Here is a 23289-nt window from a genome sequence, read left to right on the forward strand (position 1 = left end):
TATAAAGGTTTTATTATTTTTCCACGCTGTCTGTCCAATTTTTTTATTTAAGAATGGTAATCTTCCCTTTCTTCATAAAATATTTTTTGTAATATGATCTGAAATATCAAGAAATAGATATAAAATGTTATATATACTATACTAAAGTGACTCTGGAAAAAATTTTTACTAATGTTCTGGAAGTTAAATGCTTTATCAATTTTTGACACTTTAAAATCTGAATAGTTGGTGAAAGTATTCTTGTGATGACATCCAATGCACCTTCAGGACTGGTTTGCATTACACCTGTAAAGCTTCCACTTATTAGTCATCGTTTCATATAGACTACGGGTTTAAGGAGGTCGCTCCACAGTACGATTAAAGAAAGATTGGTTAGGTTAAAGGCAGGTGATCTGATAGAATATGTTAACCTATACTTTTATAACTAATTGAGTCTGTCTAAAGTAAAAGAACATAGACATTGACAAAAATTTTACAAAATTATTTAATTATTTCTAGTAAGTACTCGATTTTGATCTGAGTCAGAAAGTGAAGAAAATCTATCAAATATAAGTGCTAACTCAATATATTTTATTAAAATGTATTGATTGATTTAAATATCCATTAAAATATTCACAAATTAAGCCTGTGAAGATCTCTGCTACAGATCTTAACTAAAGTATCAGTTTATAGTGTAAGTTTTAAACAATTTTTCAATTTAGATCTTAATACTTACTAGAACCAGTAACAATATCTTTGAGTCTCTCAGGTTGTGAAATTTACATATAACATAAACATAAAATTATATAAAAATAACATTCGATTCAAAGGAACCTTTCAATTATAACCCATATCCTAGAAAGAGTGTCTATTTTTCCATAATTTCATTAAGTTTAATTCGAAAGATTCTTCCCATTATATTCCATGAATTTGGAAAAACTTGTAACTATTCCTTTATCTTATTCGTTTCATCAGTTTTCTTTCTTAACTAACGTACAACCCAAGAAGTAGTAGTCTTCAGTACTTCTCTTAATAATTTCATCATGTGTTTTACACAATTTGATTTTTGGCCTGGTACCCACCATGATACCTATATCATGGTGTATATATATTCTTTCTATAAAATCTTAATTTATTTTTTAAATATTCTTAAAACCTAAATACCAGTGACATTATATGAATCGGATGTTTAAAAGGACATATGATTTACTGTTTGACGTTTGAAACTTAATAAACAGAAAACATAAATGTATTCCAAGATGAATTTATAGATTGGAATGGGATAGAAGGAGGCTTATAACAACATATAAGTTAAAAGATATAAGTGCATGAGATGCTTTGCAGGAAACTAGTCTGAATTAAGATGAAAACATCTTTCCACGGAACAGAGTCATAAACCAATAGAGCTTGAATTGAGAAGGATCAGATCTGCAGTATGACCACACATAAAGAATATGCCTAACAAGCAGTATGTGACTATATCTTGACCGTAATCAGGAAAAAACAGTTTTCATTGTATGTTATAGCTGTCCTTCACCACTAAAGATTTCAGGCAAAACCATGTTAAGTATTTTGTTGCAATGAAAACGTGGTCTCGAAGAAGACTTAGTTTCGAAACTGGAGGGCAGTTATCCCTCGTTGGTACTACATTGCAATATTATAGTATTAGATTTTGATGTATATATAATACGAAGCAAGGGATCACGATATGCAATGTAGAGAAAGTGTGTAAGAATAGTAGCATTAAAAAATTACTTAAAATATTAAATTTAAATAATAAAAAAAATTTCAAAATAAACATAATTAATACTCATTCTCATGATCATTGATACAATGTTAGGTTTATTGTTTTCATTATTGTTTCTAAGTTTGAAAAAGCAAAATCACTCTTTCGTTCAAATTTTTTAATTGTTCAAATAAAATTTAGAAAAAAAATAATTACAAATCACTATTAATAACAAAATAATATCTTGCAAATATACAATTTAAGTTCTTTACAGCAAATTTTTAGCAACTATTCAAAAGGATACATAAATTTATCACCGCATAATTTAACTCACATAACAAGTGAGAAAGACCAGTACACTTCAGTTTGATTGAAACTGAGCAAAAATTACTTTGCTTCAAAAACCGCATTATTTCTTCATAATTTGTTAATTCAAATATAAAACCATTTAACAAATTTAATAAATATTTAATAAACTTCATTGCGATATGTGTTTACGAAATTACTGATCAAACCGGGTAAGTTCGGTGCGCGGCACAGATACTTATGGCCGTAAGCCATTGAGCCGTCGAAACGATGAAACTCAACAGGACCCCACGATTTTCCGCGTGTATCAAGTGCAATCCGATAAAGTTTATAACCCAAATGGAATGGCACAACATAATCATCTTCGGCGTGTATGATCAAAATGGGTTGACGAAATTGACTTATATGATGATCAGATTCAAAACGCAAAGAATTGCTGTACATTGGACGCGATATAGTGAGATCAAACCACGGCAAATGTTTGAAGAGCTGTAAGAAATTAAACAAGATATTAGAAATATTTTAATCATTTTTAATTTAAAATAAAACTTACGCGTGCAAAAGGATGTAAACGTATTTCTTCACGTATATTTGTGAAAGGACTTTCTAATATAACGCCACGTGGTCCTTGTTCATTCATATAATTAAGTTGAGCACATAAATTCGTTGAAACGCCCGTTCCTAGTGAATGACCCCATATTATAATAGGGTTTGATGTGATATTCCTTATGTACTGATACACTGCCATAGCATCTCGTACCACTCCTTCTTCGGTTGGCGGCACAGGATCTGAATCAGCATAGCCTCTATAGTCTAATGAGAGCACATGATAGCCTAATTTTCTTATAACTCGATACACTTCTGCACGATGACCGGAGCCACGAGTCGCAGTATTACCATGCAAATATAGTATAATGGTGCCTGGTATTTTCAGCAAGCGCTCATAAAATAATTGTTCATTTTCGGCAGTTACCTCCGGAAATTCGGACTTAAGTGTAGGTTCCAATTGATCAATTGTTTCATCTTTGGTTTCTGTAGTATTGAACAAGTCTTCTTGCAAATAGTCCTTAAAATATATAAAAATAAAATAAAATATCTAATAACATAATAAAATCTAATTATATAGTTTACTTGATCAATTTTTAATTCGCTAGCAAAACGTTTTACCATATATACCGGTAAGACGTGCCAAACACCAATTCTCACACCCTCCTCATCATCAACGTCTGAGTCTTTAACGGTTAGATAAAAATTTCTAGTACCATAAAGACCAATACTGGCTGGGTTCGTTAAATCGAGATCTTTGGGATATCTTACTACAAAAAAGAAAATACAATATTAATATTTATATTTACACCGGAATGATTGATTTTGTTACTTACTAAATGTTAAAAAAAGTATGCCTCTTTGCAATGTTATGGAGTAACGAAAAATAACTGGAAATATAACGAATACCGTAAGCAGAATTACACAGCCTATTTGAGCTAGAATTAGGGAGATTCTGAAAGAAAGTTATAGTGTTAAAAATTTATATGGACAAATATATGGTAAAAGTTTTATATTATACATATTATATACAATATACACACATATATTATGATTTTATATTGAGACATGCAACTTTGTGTAGTGTAACTATTAAAATAATTCCAAAAAATTTTTCTACAATAGACATATTCCATAACTTAAATAAAAATATTTACACAACCTCTCCTTGTACTACAGAACTTGCCTCTTCTATTTTGACAGATGTTGGACCATAGTCAATATTGGGCAGGCGAAGAATTATAATTAAAAAGTCAAACCATATTATATTACAAATATCAGTTAAAAAATTATTAAATAAATATTATATTGTATATTGTATAACTGAACACGTTGTTTTTTTCTTTGAAAGAACTTTGTTAATATAAAATATGGGATATTAATAACTCAGACAAGTAACTAACTAAAACAATATATATATACTGCTCGAATTAAGGAACGGAAAAGGTTTTCTAAACATATTAGAACTTACTAGCTGTATCTCAAAATGCAATAAAACCCTTTGTCACTTTCTAGAGTATGCAGTGTATAAATTAGCGCTGTTCCGATTCCACTATTTAGTTTGGAATATAGGGGCTTCTTTAGTTTTCTAAAATGTTCCTTTTTTGATAGTAAGCCCATTTTTTATAGGTTAGTTTATATGAACTATAATCAGCTTAATGATACAATATATTAAATATTATATGTTCAGACAATTATCTAAGAATTCTTTAACAATGGAATTATATCACAATGCAATAAATTCTTTTTAATAATTATCGGTATTATTTAGCATATAAAAGTAGGTCTCTTCAAAAACTACACAGATTTGCTAAAACTCTCTCTTCTAATACTACAATAATCCCATTTTTTTATGGTATAGCTCAATTGAACTGCAATGAGCTTCAAACTGCTCCAACTTTGAACTGATGGCAACACCATGCCCACACTTTGTTTAATAAAAAATTGATTATATTCTTTATGCATGTGCAAACATTTACATCACACTTCACGGAAAAAAATATTTCGTATTAAAACACAGACTTAACAGTGAAATAGTGATATATTCGAAAACAAAACTACAAACCCCTATTGTTAGAACCCTCGAACGTCTGAAACTGAATAAATTGTTTACATATGTCTCGGACTATATCACAATCTAATGCGATAGGGAGTGTTGTAAAACATTATGGATGAACTCGAAAAAAGTCTCATCTCCAACAAGAGTGGTTCCAAAAGTTAAAGCTAGAAGTTTATATTGCGATGAAAAACAAATTCCTATACAGTACATCGAAAACAAAGAATACTCGAAAACGTGTTTAAAGCGGAGGCATAACATTTTTAAAGTCAACATATTATCATGTGTTAAACTTCATATTGAGCGAACAGTAAGTTCCATGCCTATCAAACACAAACTAACTTGAATTCTCGATACTGGGTGCCGACTGTGCAGCCAAATGTTAGTTCTAAGAAAATATCAGAGTGTTGATGTATAAAAGAAACCATCGATTTCTTGATATTGGGTACCGACTTTGCAGCCAAATGTTAATTCTAAAAAAATACCGATTGTTATGGATTCAAAAAAAAGGCTCGTTTCGGGAATAAAAAAAAGACTCCGTAAGTTCATATTCATAAAGCGTGCAAATTGTTGAGGGATTCGGAGTCTCATTTCGCATTGTATTTTATAAAAATAAGATATTATTAAAAATTAATTTTTTTATAGTACCATTCCTTCGAAGAGGATATGGGCATATGATAAGCAATATCTATAGTAAGAGAGCAGAGTAGTCTATGCTCCAAACCCACTGCGAACCCAATAAGGTTTCTCATTAATGATAAATAACTTGTAATAATTAAGATAGGGATATTACATATTGATTAATTTATATATTCTAGGTTAACTTAAGATATACCAGCAAAAAGATCCACATAGGTCTATGGGCCCATTGTGTTACAGTATAAGGAAACCTCAGACATTTAAAACCACTTTGAACCTTTGCAAAGCTTACAATGATATTTAAGGGAAGGTTTTGCAGTTGATCATGATCCGCAAAAAACGGTGATAAGGCTCATTTGTTGGACAAGAATGGAGCAGATGGGAGACACTTTTATTGTCCTCTCTACAAATATATACTATAATTACGGAAAGTTAGTTTATTACAATACAATATGTTGATTTTCTTCTAATTTATGTGTTATTAGAAAGCACATTTATAACAAATAATAACACTTTTCTGTATAATACTATTACATATGATACATCGTTGAATGAAGTTTTTTAAAATCTACAATGATACATTAATATTCAATCTTTTTTTCCGAATTATGACACTTATTTATAGTAGAATTAAATTTCTATATACATTCCACCATTATTACTGACATGCCCAAATCAATGATATTAAATTATTTACGCTAGCTATAAAAATATAAATTATTAAAATTCACTGAATATATTTTCAATTACTAAATAGTTAATTTTTGGTAATAAAAAAGATAAACATCAGTTAACTTAAAATTAGAAAAAAAACTATTTTATGTGCAATATGTATATACGTACTACAAATACCAAAAAAACAGAGTGCAATTAAAAATTAAATGAACTACTTTTATTATATATAGGTATAGGTATATACAAAATAAAATGACAAATAGAGATCAGAATGAGATAGATAATGGAAGCATTTCTATTCTTAACGATTTATTTAAACATTAAAAAACAAATAATATGTATTATAAAAAAAAGCTATTAAAAGTACTAAGTACTTTTATAAATAAATTTATATGTACAATATTATAGGTGATAAAATATACATATAGGTATAGAATCAACAAATACTTCTATAGTTAACGATTCTTCTTGTAGTTGTAGATCCGAGAATATGTAGAAAATATTAATGTAAGGAGTTCAAGTAACACAATTGCAAAGGATGTTAATATTTTGTTTTTATAATATAAATGAAAGAATAACATTGGTACTTTATTCCTATACAAATCTTGTTACAAGCTCATATAGATTTCTTCAGAATAACATACATGTAGAAAAAGTCTATATTATAACTATATTAACTGTATTATATTCTGTTTATTTGAACTGTGAAAAGGAAAGCTGCTTACTTAGATGTACTAACTTGCTGGAAAGATAAGTTTAACGAATACAGTATTTAGTTTTGTTAGTCTACATCAGAAAATCAGATAAATATTATATATAAGTACCCGATTCGTGTAGTTCTTGCATAAGTATACGAAGTATAGAGTATAAAATTACATTACATGCCGTCTTCTGCGGTCATATTCAAAAGGAGAAAACTTTGATTAACATATGACTCAATACTACTAAATGATCAATTTCACCGAATCCGACACAATCTCAATCATATAATAGAATGGCATAATGTATCAACATGCTTACGTCTTACAGATCATGAGACGAAATAATTGGTACCAAGGTAGCTATTAGCACCGCCAGAAAAAAAATGAATGGTTAAAGTGTTTAAAAACTCGTTTTCACATCGGTTCGAAAAACATGAAACGGATGGGTTGTGATACTACTACTTCATCAAGGATTGTAATGACATAATGTAATGTATGTAATGACATAAGATAATTACTAAGATCATAACACATAATTTGGTGAATCAGTCTGGAAGCTTAAGTAAAACCTAACTAGAGAGAAGCTTTTAAAATGTGGTGCTACTTATGAAATCTGAAGCTTCTTCTGACGAACAAAATGTCAAATGAAGAAGTTCTAATAAGATTAAGAAAAGATAGAGAACCCCTAAATACTATCAAAATAAAACTATCAAAAAGAAAAACGCGGTATTTTGGTCTTTTCATCCGAGGTTCGATATATGAATGGCTGTCACTGAATCGAAGGCAAATGCGACATGGAAAGAAAACAAATGTCTTGACTGAGGAACATCCGATATTGTACTGGGTTAAGAACGATACTGCTAGAAACAGAGAAAATTTTAATAACATTATTTCTAACATTTTGTTATTTATGTGATTGTATGCGATGAACATTAAATTTTAGTTAGTTCTTCAATTAAAGAAGAAGAACTAGAGAGAAACTAAAGAACAAGTTGTCTCTGCAGACTAGAAAAGCACTTTACATTGGTATAACTGTTTTATTTTATGGTACTTAAAATATTGGAATGAATATATAGCCATAAAACCTGACTATATAAGGAAGTATAACTAAAAAGAAAGACCTATTTTTCTGCAAAGAAACAACGATCCATTCGAATTCATGATATTTCATAGAAGTCTTCTAGGCAGTGTTAATGAAAAGTCACAAGGATCAGCGAAAATTTTTTTTGCTCATTAAAACCTATTTATTTAAAAAACGACTTATATATATTACACTAGATTTTGGTCCATTAAATAGCCATTAATTGGTTGTTCCACTTTTTTGAAGATTTTTCAAAAAATAAATGTATGGTAAATGTTTCAGAAAACGTGATTTATATCAACATTTTTTTATGTTATGTATCATGTTGTACCTATGTATCATTTTCTTGCATTGGAGATATCCAAGTGAGACATTTTCGACATTTTTGTGTACCAATATTATGCACTAAGTCAAAGTTTTAGATCAAACGTACTGCGGACCGAAAAAAAACTCAAAGTATATTAGAAAAATCGGAAAAATATTCAATGTGTTGTTGCAGAGATCGATACCAATGTAAAAATATGCAACGTATATTACAAAAATCGAAATAATACTCGATGTGTTTCTCAAGAACCTGTACCAATATCTTCCAAACAAATAATATCGGTAAAAATAAAAATACAATATTTTACAAACAGTAGAGTGGTGCTACTGTTGGGGACCTGTGGTAGAAAAATCTTGCTCTAGGTTAGATACACCTATTTAGGTAACTTGTAAATTTAAATATACAAATTTTAAAAGATTACAGAAGAATTCGGTTTCAAAAATATTTTCGTATCTATTTACCCGAAAGCTTTAAGAACTTAGAAAGGTCTTATCAATTAAACCAAGATTTGTTAACAATTACTATACATTATTATAAGAACGAATTATGATAAAATTTTGATCTTCAACAAATTAGTTTAGGATATATGTGTACATATAGGAACTTAAAAAAAACACAGTTCACATATATATTTTTAAAATATAAAAAAGCAACAGCTGTTCCAAAGATTTATAATAGTTTGCTGAATAAAAAAAAAACACCGAAATTTTTACAGAAGGAGATACACTTAGAAGATACAGTACACAGAGCACAAAAGGCATATTAGCATAGCAATTAATGGGAGCTTTAATACTTACAGCCCAATCATCCAAATTAGAAGCAATGATCCAGGTATTACTGTGGCACAAAAGAGTACGTTTATAAAATTATGGATTTCGTACATCGCGCATGTGAATTGTTGTTGGTTTGACTGTTCTTTACGTGTAATGAGATATATACGAGCAGTACGAGTATCGAAGGGATAACGAGAACGGATTGTTTTAATTAAAAGCCAGGTGGTGTTCGCATTAATTCCGTTTTATCCGGATTAAACTATGCTATTGCAGATCTTGAAGCAAGTTTTACATCAGTGCTTATAAATTAAAACTGAAATAGCCGAAATTTAGCGCGATGATACTGGAGGTGATACCAGTTCAAAGTTTACGTTAAAAAACTAATAAAATTTATATGCATACGAGTATTTACATATATTTTAACTTTACACTTGAATTGTTTAATTCAATTTAATTTTGTATATTTCTTTGTTAAATTTTTTTTTTGTTTTTAGTAATATGTCAAGTTCACATAATTTTTATTATTTTTATATATATTTCAATACTTTAACTTAACAATTTTGAGTGCGATTTTATTCTCATCAATTTTAGGTACATTTTTCACATAATTATTGTAATATTATAGCCTAAAAAATAATAAACTAAATTTAAAAAAACTTTAATTTTGGAATATCTATGAAAAGATATATGAAATGAAATACAAACGAAAATGAAGCTTTATATATTATATAATATAAAAGCATGCTTAATTTAAAATTGATTAAAAATACTTTTTTCTAGAAGTTATTATTTTAATATATCTAAGTTCTATTTATGATATACCATAACGCTAAATTTTTCTCTTGAACTATATATATTCATATATAAAGAAAATGAAACGTCTCGGTCAAGTAATCAACACCAAAATTATTCGATAATAATTTTATAATGAAATTATATAGAATGAAAATAATAGATTTTAATATTATACAATATATATAATGACAATCCCAAGCGATATAGCCAGGACCTATTGTGATACTATAGGGGGATACTTTTTCCTAGCTTTCTTAGCAAGGTCTAGCAAAACTATTCAGTTTCCAACAGAAACCTTGAAAGTTCGATTTAAGTCAAATAATACGACAACAAAACTGAATAAAATAATATACATTATTATTATTATTATTATTATTTTTATAGTGACAGTCCCAACACAAAAGTTATTAGGACACAAATACAATTAGCGCCCGCCTTCATAGCACCTTCCAGTGAAATCATTTAGTATCCGACAGTAATCTTGAAAGATTTGTTGTGGTCAAATAAATGCAAAACAGAAATATATACAATGATATTTATAAAATAATAATAATAATTTAAAATAACAGTCTTAACACAAAATGTATTCGAATTCATGTAGGTCATTGTGATACTATAACGAAACTTCTCCCACACCTACCCAGAACCCTCTACGGCAATTTGATTTTTAACAGATTAATTGAAAGTCTTAATAGGTTAACTGTGTCTACGTCTGCTAATTCCTAAAAATCTCCCAAGAAGTCAACCCTTCGTGTGGAAAGAGCTGGACACCCCACTGTCTAGCTAATATTTACTCTAACAAGTACTGAATTATTTCTTTATCCTTACAGCATTAATATTTCTATTAACGGCACCTTATCTAGTCACGTGCATATCTACCATATAATGACCTGTAAGAACAGACAACATTAGATTTACTCTTTTGTTTGAACTTAGAAGAGTGTTAAGTTAATAAATTTTATTAAGCTTCCAAACTCATGCTAATTTTGGTTCTTACAGATCATTGTGCTATTCCATTGTAATAAAGGCACTCTGTAACATATCTTTTAGCCAAAGTTATCTTAACATAAGACAGGTTTTTTGTTGTAAACCTATGCCGAATATTATTACATTATCCAAAAGGGCAATACTGTGTTTGGACCGCTCATCAGGTTTAAATTTTTTTTGCAACATCAATGTGACTTGGAAAAGTAGTCTACTTTACTCCTCTTATTTAAGAATGAATGACACAATTATACTAATCCTAATCTCGTCTCTACACTTGTGAGCAACTTTATGACAGCATAACAATCCGTAATATTTTGCCAAACTTTTTAGTTTGTCTTGGTCTTCCTAACAATATTATTCAAACCTTAAAGCTTGCCTTAGCCGTTGTTATCTTCCTTGCAACAGTTTTCCAAACCTCATAGCTTTATCATAACTGTCATTAGAGAGTGAATAATATACACCAAGAATTTACAATTTCCTATTGAGATAACAGAAAGGAAGAGGAACCAACTCAATTCCACTTAAGTTAAAGAATAAAATAATTTTCTATTGATGTCATATACGTAAAAGGAGAAATATTTATTATGAAATAGTTTTTAATAAATTTTCCTTAAAGATAATTTGATGACGAAAACACTACAAAAAATATATTTACAAATAGTTGCAAAATATTGAAAAAAAACAATTAATAGTGATAAGACTTGAATTTGAGATTTATATTTGTTTACTTTAATTCAGTCTTAGCTTATATATAGGTTCGGAAGGCGCGTGCTGACCGTTGTCAGCACTTCCACTCGGAGGCATATATTGCCCATTGTGATGCCGGGAGAGGCGTAGGTGTAGCTTATATATACAATTTATAAAAATGAAATGAGTTCAAAAATGATCTTTAAACTAATATTGTTTTTCAATAAACAAAACATTAGCTTTAATTAACAGTTAAGTGTCTATTAGTAATTAAAATCACTAATAAAAAAAAGATATCGGATTACTTATAATCGCAAACTACTTCAAAATAAAGTAGAGCAATGAGTATGTTTTCAAAAAAATTTTAAAAATTTCTACGACATTTTGTATAAAAAATGAAAGTTTATGGGGCTTTTAACAATTTGCAATCAATTAATGACGATCGTCCGATAACATGAGAACGTTGTGATTCATTTTTAAAGAAAACAATACTTTTCATGTAAGCAAAATATAGATACTTGCGTTTTAGTAGTTAAACGAAACGAATTTCGATAACGCAGCGAATTTAATGAAACGAAAGTTTAACTAAAAAACAATGACTAAGCATATTACTTTTTTATATATCTACGAATTACTTGGATTTCAATATCTAAAATTCTCAAAAAAAAAAAAATTAAAAACATAAACGGTTTTATAGCTAAAAGGAAATAAAAATGATAAAATATAGGAAACAGAATATTTAGAAGGAAAGAAAGTAAGATCGAGAAAGAGAGAGAATAATAAATACTATTCTTTTTTTTAGCATATTTCTCCCCACACATCCAAACAATATGTGGGTATTAATTTCTTAATCTGACATCTAGATACCACTTCTAAAATAATCGATTTACCCAGTCCAAAGTACCCTTCTTTATAAGAAAATTGGCAAGGTTTAATAACCTTTATTTAGGTGACAAGAAACATTGACCAGTTACTGCACTCCGAAGATATGTCGATAGTCAGCTGAGGGGACAGCAAACTACGAAAACCAAACAAAGCGCAACAAACAACGAAAAAAGTATAGCAGTTTTACTCAAGAATAAGAATTTCAGAAACACTGTCAAAAGTGATTACGTATATTATAAAGCATTACTGGATTGTATACACACCCCATTGAAGTGGCCAAGTTTCTCCGTCTGAACCCGGATGATTGATCTTCAATTTAATCCATTTTTTCTCCTCATTCCTTCTCCCACATTTTCAACTACCACCCACCCATATCATAACCCATGTAATCGTTTTGTAAATCCTTTCATGTTATCTGCTTATCTGCTTTCAGGTCTCAGCGGGTTACAACAACAACTATATGCCATATATAAAAGATAGCATACAAGAAAGATCCTAAAATAAATAAAAAGAAACTGTTCTTTCATCAAGACAATGCACTATTACTAAACTATTTGTAATGATTAGAATTGCACTCTGAATTGATATCATTTGCACATGGCGTTTTCTCCAAATCCGACCTCACTGCATCAAAAAATTACTGCGAAAAATATAGTTACTTTGAGGATCTCAACAAAAGAATGTATATGATGTAGAAGTGTGGTTTTTAACAATGACAATTGCACTAGGAATTATTCGAAGTGGAGAGAAGGTTCCTCTGTAAAATTATCAAAATATCAAAAAACTATTTATAGTTAAATAAAATGACATATCTATAGATCACCATCTATATATACTACATCTGCGAATTCCTAGACATATTCTCCTGCATATATTGCATATCAACATAAGTGCAAACTGTTTACTATTAAATAGTGTTATAGACTTACAAATAAATACTATATCTATTGATTCCTAGAGATATTTTCTTGCTTTCATCACTAAAAAATATAACTCCTAAGTAAATTTTATAATTGTTTTCAGTACTGATATTATATAGAATTCATTGATAAAAAAATACTTGATTAAAACTAAAAACGTTTACCACGATTAGTCATCGTTTCAAATTTGATAGGCACGAGTTCTAAGCCTAGTACTTGCGGTCTAACATATTATAAACTAATTAAATAAAAATTCGTATATTTTCTAAAATCACTGATGATGAGTACTTGGCATTACTCAAAACAGCGTTGTTTGATCAGCCAAATTTCAATAAATTAAACAAAATATTTGTTGTTGTTTCTTCATTACTTTTGAAACCCTACTAAAAACGTTTACTTTAAACCTTTACATTTACTATAAAGTATGGGATATTTATTTTTTTCCCCTTTTTCACATATTCCAAGAATTGTTTACTACATTTTACTTGGTATCTTAAACATATTTGATAATAATTTGTACACTAATCAATGATTGATATAAAAAGTATTATAAGGTATTTAGTATGGGCGTACATAGAGACTCATTTAAGGGGTTATTCAGGTTTTTATGAAAACATTTAATTGAAAAATATTCAATTATAACTAGTATAAAAAGTTTTAGAATATTTTTGGGGGTGTCAAACACCACAAAACCTATCCCCTGGTATACGCTATTGGTATGTAGTAATCAATATTATATTAATTTATTGAACAGAAATATTTGGAGAAAATTTTGATAAGAGTTTTAGACTTTTATTTAATGCGATATTTTATATTATTTTTATAGTATTTTAAAATTTACTGAAACTGACTAAGTCCAAGCTGAAATATTTTATTACAATAAATGCTATTTATTATAATATTAGCAACATTTTTTTTAAATGTGAATTATATTAACGCAAAACAATTATTGTTGCGGTTAATAATGATGGATATTTTAATATAAGTAAATACCAGATATTTTTATTTTGATATCAAAGTTTTTTAGTACTCAAATGAATCTATATACGCCTTTAGAATTTTCTATTCTATCTAGTATTTTCATACTTTCAAAAAGTACTTATATAAGTAATTATCATTATTTTTAGTTATCGTGCTATCCTGATCCTGACACAAGATTTGTTATAATTATATCGCAGGGTTTCGATTAGTAAATCTGGTTTCAATCTTAACTTACTCTCGTTCCGTTAAATTGTATTGAACTAACGAATATTATTAGAGTAATCTAACATTTTTGTATGTAGTGTTAGTAGACACTTTTATTTTTCATAAATAGATATAGCGAATCACATCATATTTTATTTGTTCTCATATAAAACATCTGTTAATATCAAGGTAATCTTACTTCCCTGGCGAAATATTAGTGTTATAAATTAAGCTCGAAGTGAAAACCACACTAAGTGAATCTTGATTGAAAAACTTACTTCAGACTTACCAATCATAAACTGCATTAGATTCAATTAATTCATTTATAGTACAAAGTTCATAAGCATATAAAAACCAAATTATTTTAATAAGTCGAAAATTATTTTAATAAATTAATATTTATTACAATAAGTCGAAATAATTAGTTTAAAAATTGATTTCGATTGTGTTATTGTGTTATTTTAAGTAACTATATTAAATCACTGCTAGCTTAGACGTAAGACTTTGCTCGAAAATTTTTTAATATTATTATTGTAAATATAATAACCACGAAGAAGAAAAGTGTTTTACTGGAAGTATAACATAATACTTTTAAAAATTACGAATATAAATAAATATCGTTACTTTCAGGTATAGTGCAATACTTAATATGGATTCTAGATTTGTAATATTGACAATGCAAGGTACGAATATAAATAAATATCGTTACTTTCAGGTATGGTGCAATACTAAATGAGGATTCTAGATTTGTAATATTGACAATGCAAGGTTATATTTTAATTAAACATTGCACGTATTATATGAGATAACTATGCATTGCGTGATATATGAGTATTAAAATGCCTAAACAATACCATATTATACTCATTATGAGCTCTGCAATCCAAAATGTATCTTGTTTTTCATATTTTATTGTTTAATATATCAGATATATAAACTTCACATTATTCAATTATTAGGTATAGATACTGTGTTGTTATCTCTCACATACACTAGAAACATTTAAAATAAATTGAATATTTTCTATTAACTCAATTAGATTGAAATGTTATTTAATAAAATGACCTATTTGAACTCAACTACCTAAAATTTGTGTTCAATTAATAAAGCAAGTGTAAATTTATTTGTTTTTTTTTTCTTCTAATTTTTTCTAACTTTATCGCTATGAAAAAAGCCTCAGACATGCTTAAACGGGCATACAAAAATATGTGCAAAAAATAGTTCTCACAAAAATTACTAAAAAAAATAAATATTAGATAAGAAAAAACAGTTTAAATTATACAAACTACAATAAAAAAAATTTAAACCAAAAGTAAAAAACAAGAATTATAAAAATCACCTTTTAATAAATTTCCGTCTACGCATTAATACCATCACTGCAAAATAGAGAAATAAAATCTTTTATTTATTAAATATATTTCAGTCATTTTATTATAAATTTTTTATATTTTATTTTTAAACAAAGTCAAGACCCTACAAATTACTGAACTTGAGGAACTAACAGAGCTACGATTCTAGACTAACAGTTCAACAAGGGGAAGTTAGGAAGACAGCAAGTGACCTTTTCATATGTAAATAAATAACAGCTGCATTAAAACAATAAATAGCAGTTATAAACCAATGGGAGAGCTAGAGAGCAAGAGTAAAAACTAGACAGACAGTCAGAGAGAGAGACAGAGAGAGAGGGAGAGAGAGAGATGCAGAAAACGAGAGAATTCACATTAAATTTAATTATAATTAATTTCATAATTTAAAAACAAAATATATAAGCAAATTAATAAAACTTTTTTTAATTTTTATTTCTTTAATGCAACAATTTTATGTTCTCGTTTAAATGTCATTAGTATTTACACTTGAACTTGAAAGAGACTCATTACAACAAACGCCCACTGTACATTTTAATTAATATAAATTATTTTTAATATTTCTTTTTTTTTTTTTGCTTAATTAAGCAAATTGCACTTTTTGTTAAAGCTTTAAATAAATTAAAAATAAAAATAAATATTATTCAGCGAAATAGTATCACATCGAAAACAGCGGTTAACAAACTATATTTCGCATAACAAAAATAATTGCAAGTGTAATCATTTATTTTTCAATTGTGATTATATTTCATTATATTTATTTTAATTTTTTTTTTTTTTTTTTGATGAACTATATTACGAGATATACTAGTACGACTGAAATTACCCGATATTAATGCCACGGCTAGCTAATCGTACGTACGCACAGCGCGGCTGACTGTTTCGGACTGAACTACGATGAGTTTACTGAGTTTTGCTGGAGTAGATAAAAGTGACAAAACAACAATTTAATTTCTAATAAATTTTTTATATATCTCTTAACCATGGCTGCCAACAATTTATTATATTATTTAAAAAATAACAGTCCATGAGGATTACAAAGATAATTAAAATAAAGTAATTATTATTGGCTGCTACTCTCTAAAATTATATTGACATTCTTCAAATAATAATTAAAAAAAAAACTCTTAAATGCAGGAATGTTTATTGTGCAAAGATAAAGAAAATGTAATTAACTACAGGTGTTATCTATAACATAAATCGAGGAGATCATTATAAGAGCTAGTACCGAAGCTTCTGTGAAGTGATCAACGAAGCACCATAATACAGTCAAGCAGCTGTCTTACAAAGGTACCCAACAATAAGATTAAAAACATTTTGAACTTTAGAAAAACTTCGAAATGGCTCAATAAATAGAACAGACAAGCTTCAGTGTTAAGCAATAGTATTGCAATGAACCTGTAAGATCTAAATAAGTTGGTGAATTAGACCGAATAACACACTAATCTAACCAAATCTATCCTCATAACATAGTGAGATACATTTCAAAGAAGTAGAATCAAGCATTTCATTTTTTTTTTACACAAGATTACAAAAGGTCCCCGGGCCCCAGTCAAGTGATGAATAATAACGTCATTTTTTGATATCAAACAACATTATTAAATAGCAGCTAGAAGATAGCTAAGATTGACAACTTTAAATGTTACGAAGTGAGTCTGTTGTCGAACTACGATTGCCTAAAATTCTTCCGCGATCAGAACCCATTTCATGTGCATCGATAAATTAACAACATCTAATTTAAAAATATATAAGTAGGTCTCTATAATGCAAGCTTTAATGTTAAGACAACATCTACTAGTCATCTACAAAATGACTTAAATGCCTGGAAAGACTACATGGGTCCACTAGTTGAAAAAGTAGCTTCAAATTGAGTTTTTTTCCCAATATACCGAAAACATATCGTAATCTCATTTACGATATATGATATTTTAGTACAAGCTTCAATATTGTGAAAACACCAACTAGACTTTTAATGATTTAAGGACGTGTGTGAGTTAGGCTAAGTTGATGCTAAACGAAATGGGAAATTTTTTGGGATTTTTTGCACTGCACACATTTAGCCATTTATCAACACGTATCGACACATCACTACATTATCGGCACAACTTAAAATTTCCCTCATTTAGAACGCAATTTAGCTTAACTCGCACACGTCCTAAATGCCTGAAAAATGCTGCAGTGATCCGCTAGTCACCGATAACATTTCTACATCTTAATTAACAATATAGGGGATTTCAATAAAAGTAGCTAAATATTGTGAAAACAATAACTAAGAACTAAATAACCCAAATGCTTGAAAAACATTGCAGTCGAAAGTATAGTTTCATGTTGAGTTCTTTGGAGAATTCTCCAACGATATACCGATATCTCATTCAACAATATAGGACATTCCATTATAAGCTTGAATGTTGTGAAAACATCTATTAGGAACTAAATGAACGCTAGTCCTGTATTCTTAGGAGAACACCTATGTTAATCCAAACAGACGCATTTGTTGTATTTGCATTTTTATATATTCAAAAATATCATAAAAAAATTAAAAATTTTTTGTCCTATACCAAGAATACTATTTAGAATGAAAGCAATTTATTTCTTTATAATCGTCTCACACGTCTTTTGGCCACAAGCAATTTTTAACCTTTTGGACCTGACAGCATTCCAAGCAAAACAAAAAGTAAGAAAAGGCTGTGATGAGTATAGGATATAAAAATATGATGAAAAGTAACACCATAAAAGGGGATCTTCAGTGGACTTCACAATATAGCCATCGACAGATTCAACCCAAGTAAACGGGAATGGGAACCAAAATCCAATAAAAAAGAAGCATGAGCTGAAATGCGTTACAATGTACAGGATAGAGATAGTTAGAGAGAATTATTTGCATAAAGCGGAGACTAGGGATACTAATATATATATATATATATATATATATCTTATATATATAATTCTTCTGTACGTGTGTTGACAGTGAACTCCTCCTAAACGGCTGAACCGATTTTGATGAAATTTTTTGTGTGTGTTCAAGTGGACTCAAGGAAGGTTTAGATTCACAATTCAGTCCACTGGATAATGTCTTTTTAATTAATTTTTTATTTTTTGATATCCATATACATTTATATTAGAAATTTAAAATTTATTCATGCTTACTTTGATATGTTTAAAAATTTTAAAATCTCTAAAATGAATCGTAAAATTGCCGTTGCATAGCTTAAGTGCATTTAAATTCCGCAGCATAATTATAGGTGAGCCAATTTTTAATCTTAAGTGTTATGTGGAGGTATTCCTGGTAAATCCAGCGAATTCAAAAATTCAATAGGATAGTTGAACGATTCATTTTAGAGTTTAAACTTTTTAAACAAATGTATATGGATACCAAAAAACTGTATAATAATTAAAAAAACGTTATCCAGTGGATCAAATTGTGAATCTAAACCATCCTTGAATTCACTTGAACACACACAAACAAGAAGAATTATATATATAAAGATATAAATAACGTACAAAAAACAATGCCACGTCTTCGTGGACGAGGAGGAAATATTGGTCGACGAACTCGGAATTCACAATTACTCCAGAACCGTCGGTTAAATAGATCGGCAGAAAACAATGAAAATGAAAGAAACCAGGATACAATCACACGTGCTAATGAAAGTCAAGAGCAACGCAATGAACGCCAGAAAAATTAATTGCAAGGGGAAACAACGTTCGCCGGGTCAGCTAGTATATATATATATATATATGAATGTTATTAATGCTTGTGTTATAGTATATGTGTATAAATATTGGTAAGAAACTAATAACAAATAAATAAAAAGTTAGCAATGTATAGAAATTGGTCTGAAACTAATTTCTTTCGTTAAAACACATTAAACGAGTTTTGTGTGTCATAATAGACAGACTGAGTATTAAATCTTATATCATATCTCAGTGATATAATGAATGTTAATAAAAATTTATTATTCATTAACATCGTTTTAACTGGAAAAACAATTTTAATGATGATATAGGATTTTTAATATATAATAAATAATTTGTGAATTGTTTTTTTGGAAATGTTTTTCTAGCGTACGATCATATGTAATTACTTTTAAATTGCTTTCAATAATGATTAAGATAATATGTTGGTGTTATTGTCATTTAATAATAGTTACATTCACTCAGAGTTAAAAAAAAGAAGAAATAAAACTGAGCATTTACCTCAATGAAACTTTTAGGTGTTGTAGAGAGAAGAATGAGACCTCAAAACTGATGCATAAACAACGTAAGTACATAGAAAGGTTTTTCATTTCGGATAAAACTCTTAATGTAGGTTTAATGCTACAAAATATAGGACTTAGAGAAATACTCTAAGCTCATGAAAGGAAACACAATAAATTTGTAGGTTGCAGTACAAACACCCTAAACATTAATAAAATTAAATTCATCCAGGACTTGAAATGTGAAGATAAATAATGTAACTTGAAGAGAGAAGAGAAGGGGGAGTACACTATAAAACAATATGAGCAAATAACTGAACTTAAATTGGTTTCAATATATTTTTATTTCGCCTAAATACCTAAATACTTTTTTAAGAAGGGTCCTAAGAAATAACCCTTAACTTTCAAACTTTGTTAGGTTACACCTTAAAACCTAAGTTCACATATATGAAGACCATTGAAAAACTCTTTCAAATTGACTTAGTTTTTTACTGACTAATTACTACTATAATATTTCAACGTCGGATAAGTGACTATGTTAGGGTATACTTCGTAATGTATATCCAGATACCTGAAGACAAGTTTATAGAATTGTTACATTTTTTTTGTTTTTTTACATACCTTTTGAATATGTTTATTTATATCTTTAATCTTCTTTCTTTTCTTGTAAAAAATAAATGAGTATTATATAATATTGGAGAGGTAATATCCAAGTTAAACACAATCTAATAGATTGGATCAACTTGATTGCATTTTACAAACACTATAATCGAACATCTCATCCGTTGAATAACCTGTAAAATAAGTAAAGTTTAAACTATATTAGCGAAATTAACAATAAAAAATTGAGTTAAATTAAGTCAAGGTAATAAATAGTAACTAAACGAAGGTTTTAGAAATGCTATATATACTCATACAATGAAGTTAGCATAGGTGCAGTTTTATTTAATGTACAATATTAAGTTCATGTGTTGTCAACTACATATGCAGGAGAAAATCAATATATTTTCATATTCTAACTTTCACCAGGGAAAAACTTAAACTAATTCACATGTTAATAAACATTAAATAGATAATTAGAGTAAATTCAAGGACACTATCATTTAAAATTCACCTATTTAACTCTAGAACTTTTGAAAGTTGCTATAGTATCAGTAAGTGACCAAAACACTAGACAAACTATTGCAGGAAATTGAACTCCTCAATTGTTTGTCGAACAAACATTTTAAAATTATGTTGCAGAAGGAACAAATGTCTCTTATTAAATATATTACCACACCCTCCCCCCCTTTTTTGGTCAAATTTAATTACAGTTGTTATTTTTGTCTGGCACGTAGGCCATATTTAGTCGCATTGAAAATTTTAATATTCTTCAATTAAGATTGTCATAAAAATATATAAATAAATAATATTTCATAATAATAATATTGCAATATGATGGAGAAGTTCTAATAGTAACTACAGAGATAGGCGATTGTTACCTATTTAAGCGACCGATCCTTTTTGTGTAAAATTATTTTTTATTGATTCGAATTATAAAAATTTGTGGAAGTAATAAAAATTACAGAATCTATTTACCCCTTGCCTTGGCTATGGCCTTCAAACGGTTAAAAAATAAATTGCATGCTTCACGAATGTGATCTTCCGGTATTTTGGCCCATTCCTGAATAATGACTTTCTTTAGCGCATCTATACTGACATATTTTTTAGTCCTCACCTTGCTCTCCAAAATCACCCAGATGGAATAATTCATTCGTATGAATTTCACACAGTTGGCTGTATCAGTTTGACAGATATACCTATGTAACACTTCAATCGCTTAACCCTGTATTATATCAAAATGTTTCTAATACATTGAAAGTTCTAAACTGTAAACCTTTTAAAAATTATATATAAACAGATATATATCAATAAGATGGCACACTTGTGGCATTTCAGGTTCTAATGAAAACCAAGCCATATTCCCATACTTTGAATACAGTCGGCATTATGTGAAAATATCAAAAGGCCTCGTCTACTTAGAATAGGCTGTTACTGTTACTGATAAATAGGGTGAATAGAATCTACTATAGTAAGAGTTAGATTCCAAGGACTACAGAATATACTTAAACCACTCGTGAGTGTTGTCTACTTAAAATAGGCTGTTACTGGGATCTACTACTGTAAGAGTGAGGTTTCAAGATCTATGTCCCGAAAACACTCGTCAATTAATCGCTGTTTGCAACGGGAAAATAGGTTTATATTATTTCTCTTAATCTTTGTTTAAAATTTGTTTTGTTTCTTGGCTTTATATTCTCGTTGTTTTTATTAAAACTTGCATCCATGATTTACACATTGGAATGTTTTATTGTCTAAATGAAGGATTTTTAAAAATACACACTCTTTTGGATTTTGTATGGCGATTAAATGGTGTATATTTATCGAAATTAATAGTAAAATATTATAGTGTAAATTGTAACTAATCGAGAATGAAATCTCGAGAATAAAATCGAGAATAACCCCTGAACATTATTATCTCTTAAAACTGAAGTGATCAAGTCTATCGTAAGAATTTATTTGTGTTAATCACCAGAAGTGATTGAAATTTAAGAACACTGGTATATGATATAAATGATCATAACTGGTAATCTATCTCTGAAGATTACTTGGCTTTTGTAACGATCAAGACTAATACTTGACTTTGGACATACATGGGTTTTTGAATCCCTTGAATTTTGAGTAGGTTTTCCTGTAAAACAGGCTGTCAATTCACCCTACACTTTTTTCACATACATCTGTTAGAAACACAGAAGATAAAGGTGTCTTGGAACTGATGGGATATAAATGGAGTATATAAACAACAAAATGGATATGGAATTTTTTATGATCTTTATGGTGTACTTCAAATTAAAGTTTCTGAAGATGGTTGTTGAAAATAATAATTATTTTAATTTTTTGATATATCCCAAAATTTATTTTATTACAATTCATTTTTATTGCACATGAAATTAGTGTGATTAAATTAACCGGCACAAAATTTGAGTTCTTACCTATTTATGACACTAAAAACATTTCAAAGCACCACAACAATAATTCTGATAATTGTTTGACTAATTATTTGAAAAGAAATAATTTTTGCAATTCAATGCCAAACGAGAGTGAATAAATTATAATTGCTTCCCCAGTGCGTTATTATGGCCTGTATATACCGCAGTTGTTGTTGTTGTTGTTTTCTTATTGAAATTTTTTTTGGCAATTTTACAATATCTACAGGAGAGGGCACCGTTGTGATGTCAGTCATTTTAAGATATATATTGCTAAACTAAAAGTTTTATACTTACTTTTTATATTATATGTTGATAATTACTGCTTGATCGATTCAATTGCATTACTTATTTGCGTATATAAACAATTGTTATTGCATGAAAATTATTGTTGTGATAGGATATTTTTACTTTAAAAATTTTACATTAGGAATAAACAA

At 28.6% G+C, this 23289-nt stretch overlaps 1 protein-coding gene across 3 annotated transcripts; it reads right to left on the bottom strand.

The window, feature by feature from the left end:
- Positions 1 to 1792: 1792 nt before the first annotated feature.
- On the bottom strand, positions 1793 to 23252 carry LOC119678801 (lysophosphatidylserine lipase ABHD12-like). Of its 3 annotated transcripts, XM_038090863.1 has the most exons (7): positions 23147 to 23252; positions 20448 to 20620; positions 15606 to 15642; positions 3394 to 3512; positions 3143 to 3327; positions 2565 to 3077; positions 1793 to 2500 (listed from the first exon to the last, which is right to left on the bottom strand). In XM_038090863.1, exons 3-7 carry the CDS (start codon positions 15638 to 15640, stop codon positions 2174 to 2176), a joined length of 1179 nt encoding a protein of 392 aa, XP_037946791.1. In that variant the 5' UTR covers positions 15641 to 15642; positions 20448 to 20620; positions 23147 to 23252; the 3' UTR covers positions 1793 to 2173. The 3 variants fall into 3 exon arrangements, with proteins under 3 accessions (XP_037946791.1, XP_037946790.1, XP_037946789.1); XM_038090862.1 differs by lacking the exon at positions 20448 to 20620 and having other exon boundaries at positions 23147 to 23250; XM_038090861.1 differs by lacking the exons at positions 15606 to 15642; positions 20448 to 20620; positions 23147 to 23252 and adding an exon at positions 8832 to 9235.
- Between the last annotated feature and the right edge of the window lie 37 nt (positions 23253 to 23289).

This window comes from Teleopsis dalmanni, chromosome 2 (genome assembly GCF_002237135.1).
Source record: "Teleopsis dalmanni isolate 2A chromosome 2, ASM223713v2, whole genome shotgun sequence".
In the NCBI taxonomy this organism is placed as follows: Eukaryota; Metazoa; Arthropoda; class Insecta; order Diptera; family Diopsidae; genus Teleopsis; species Teleopsis dalmanni.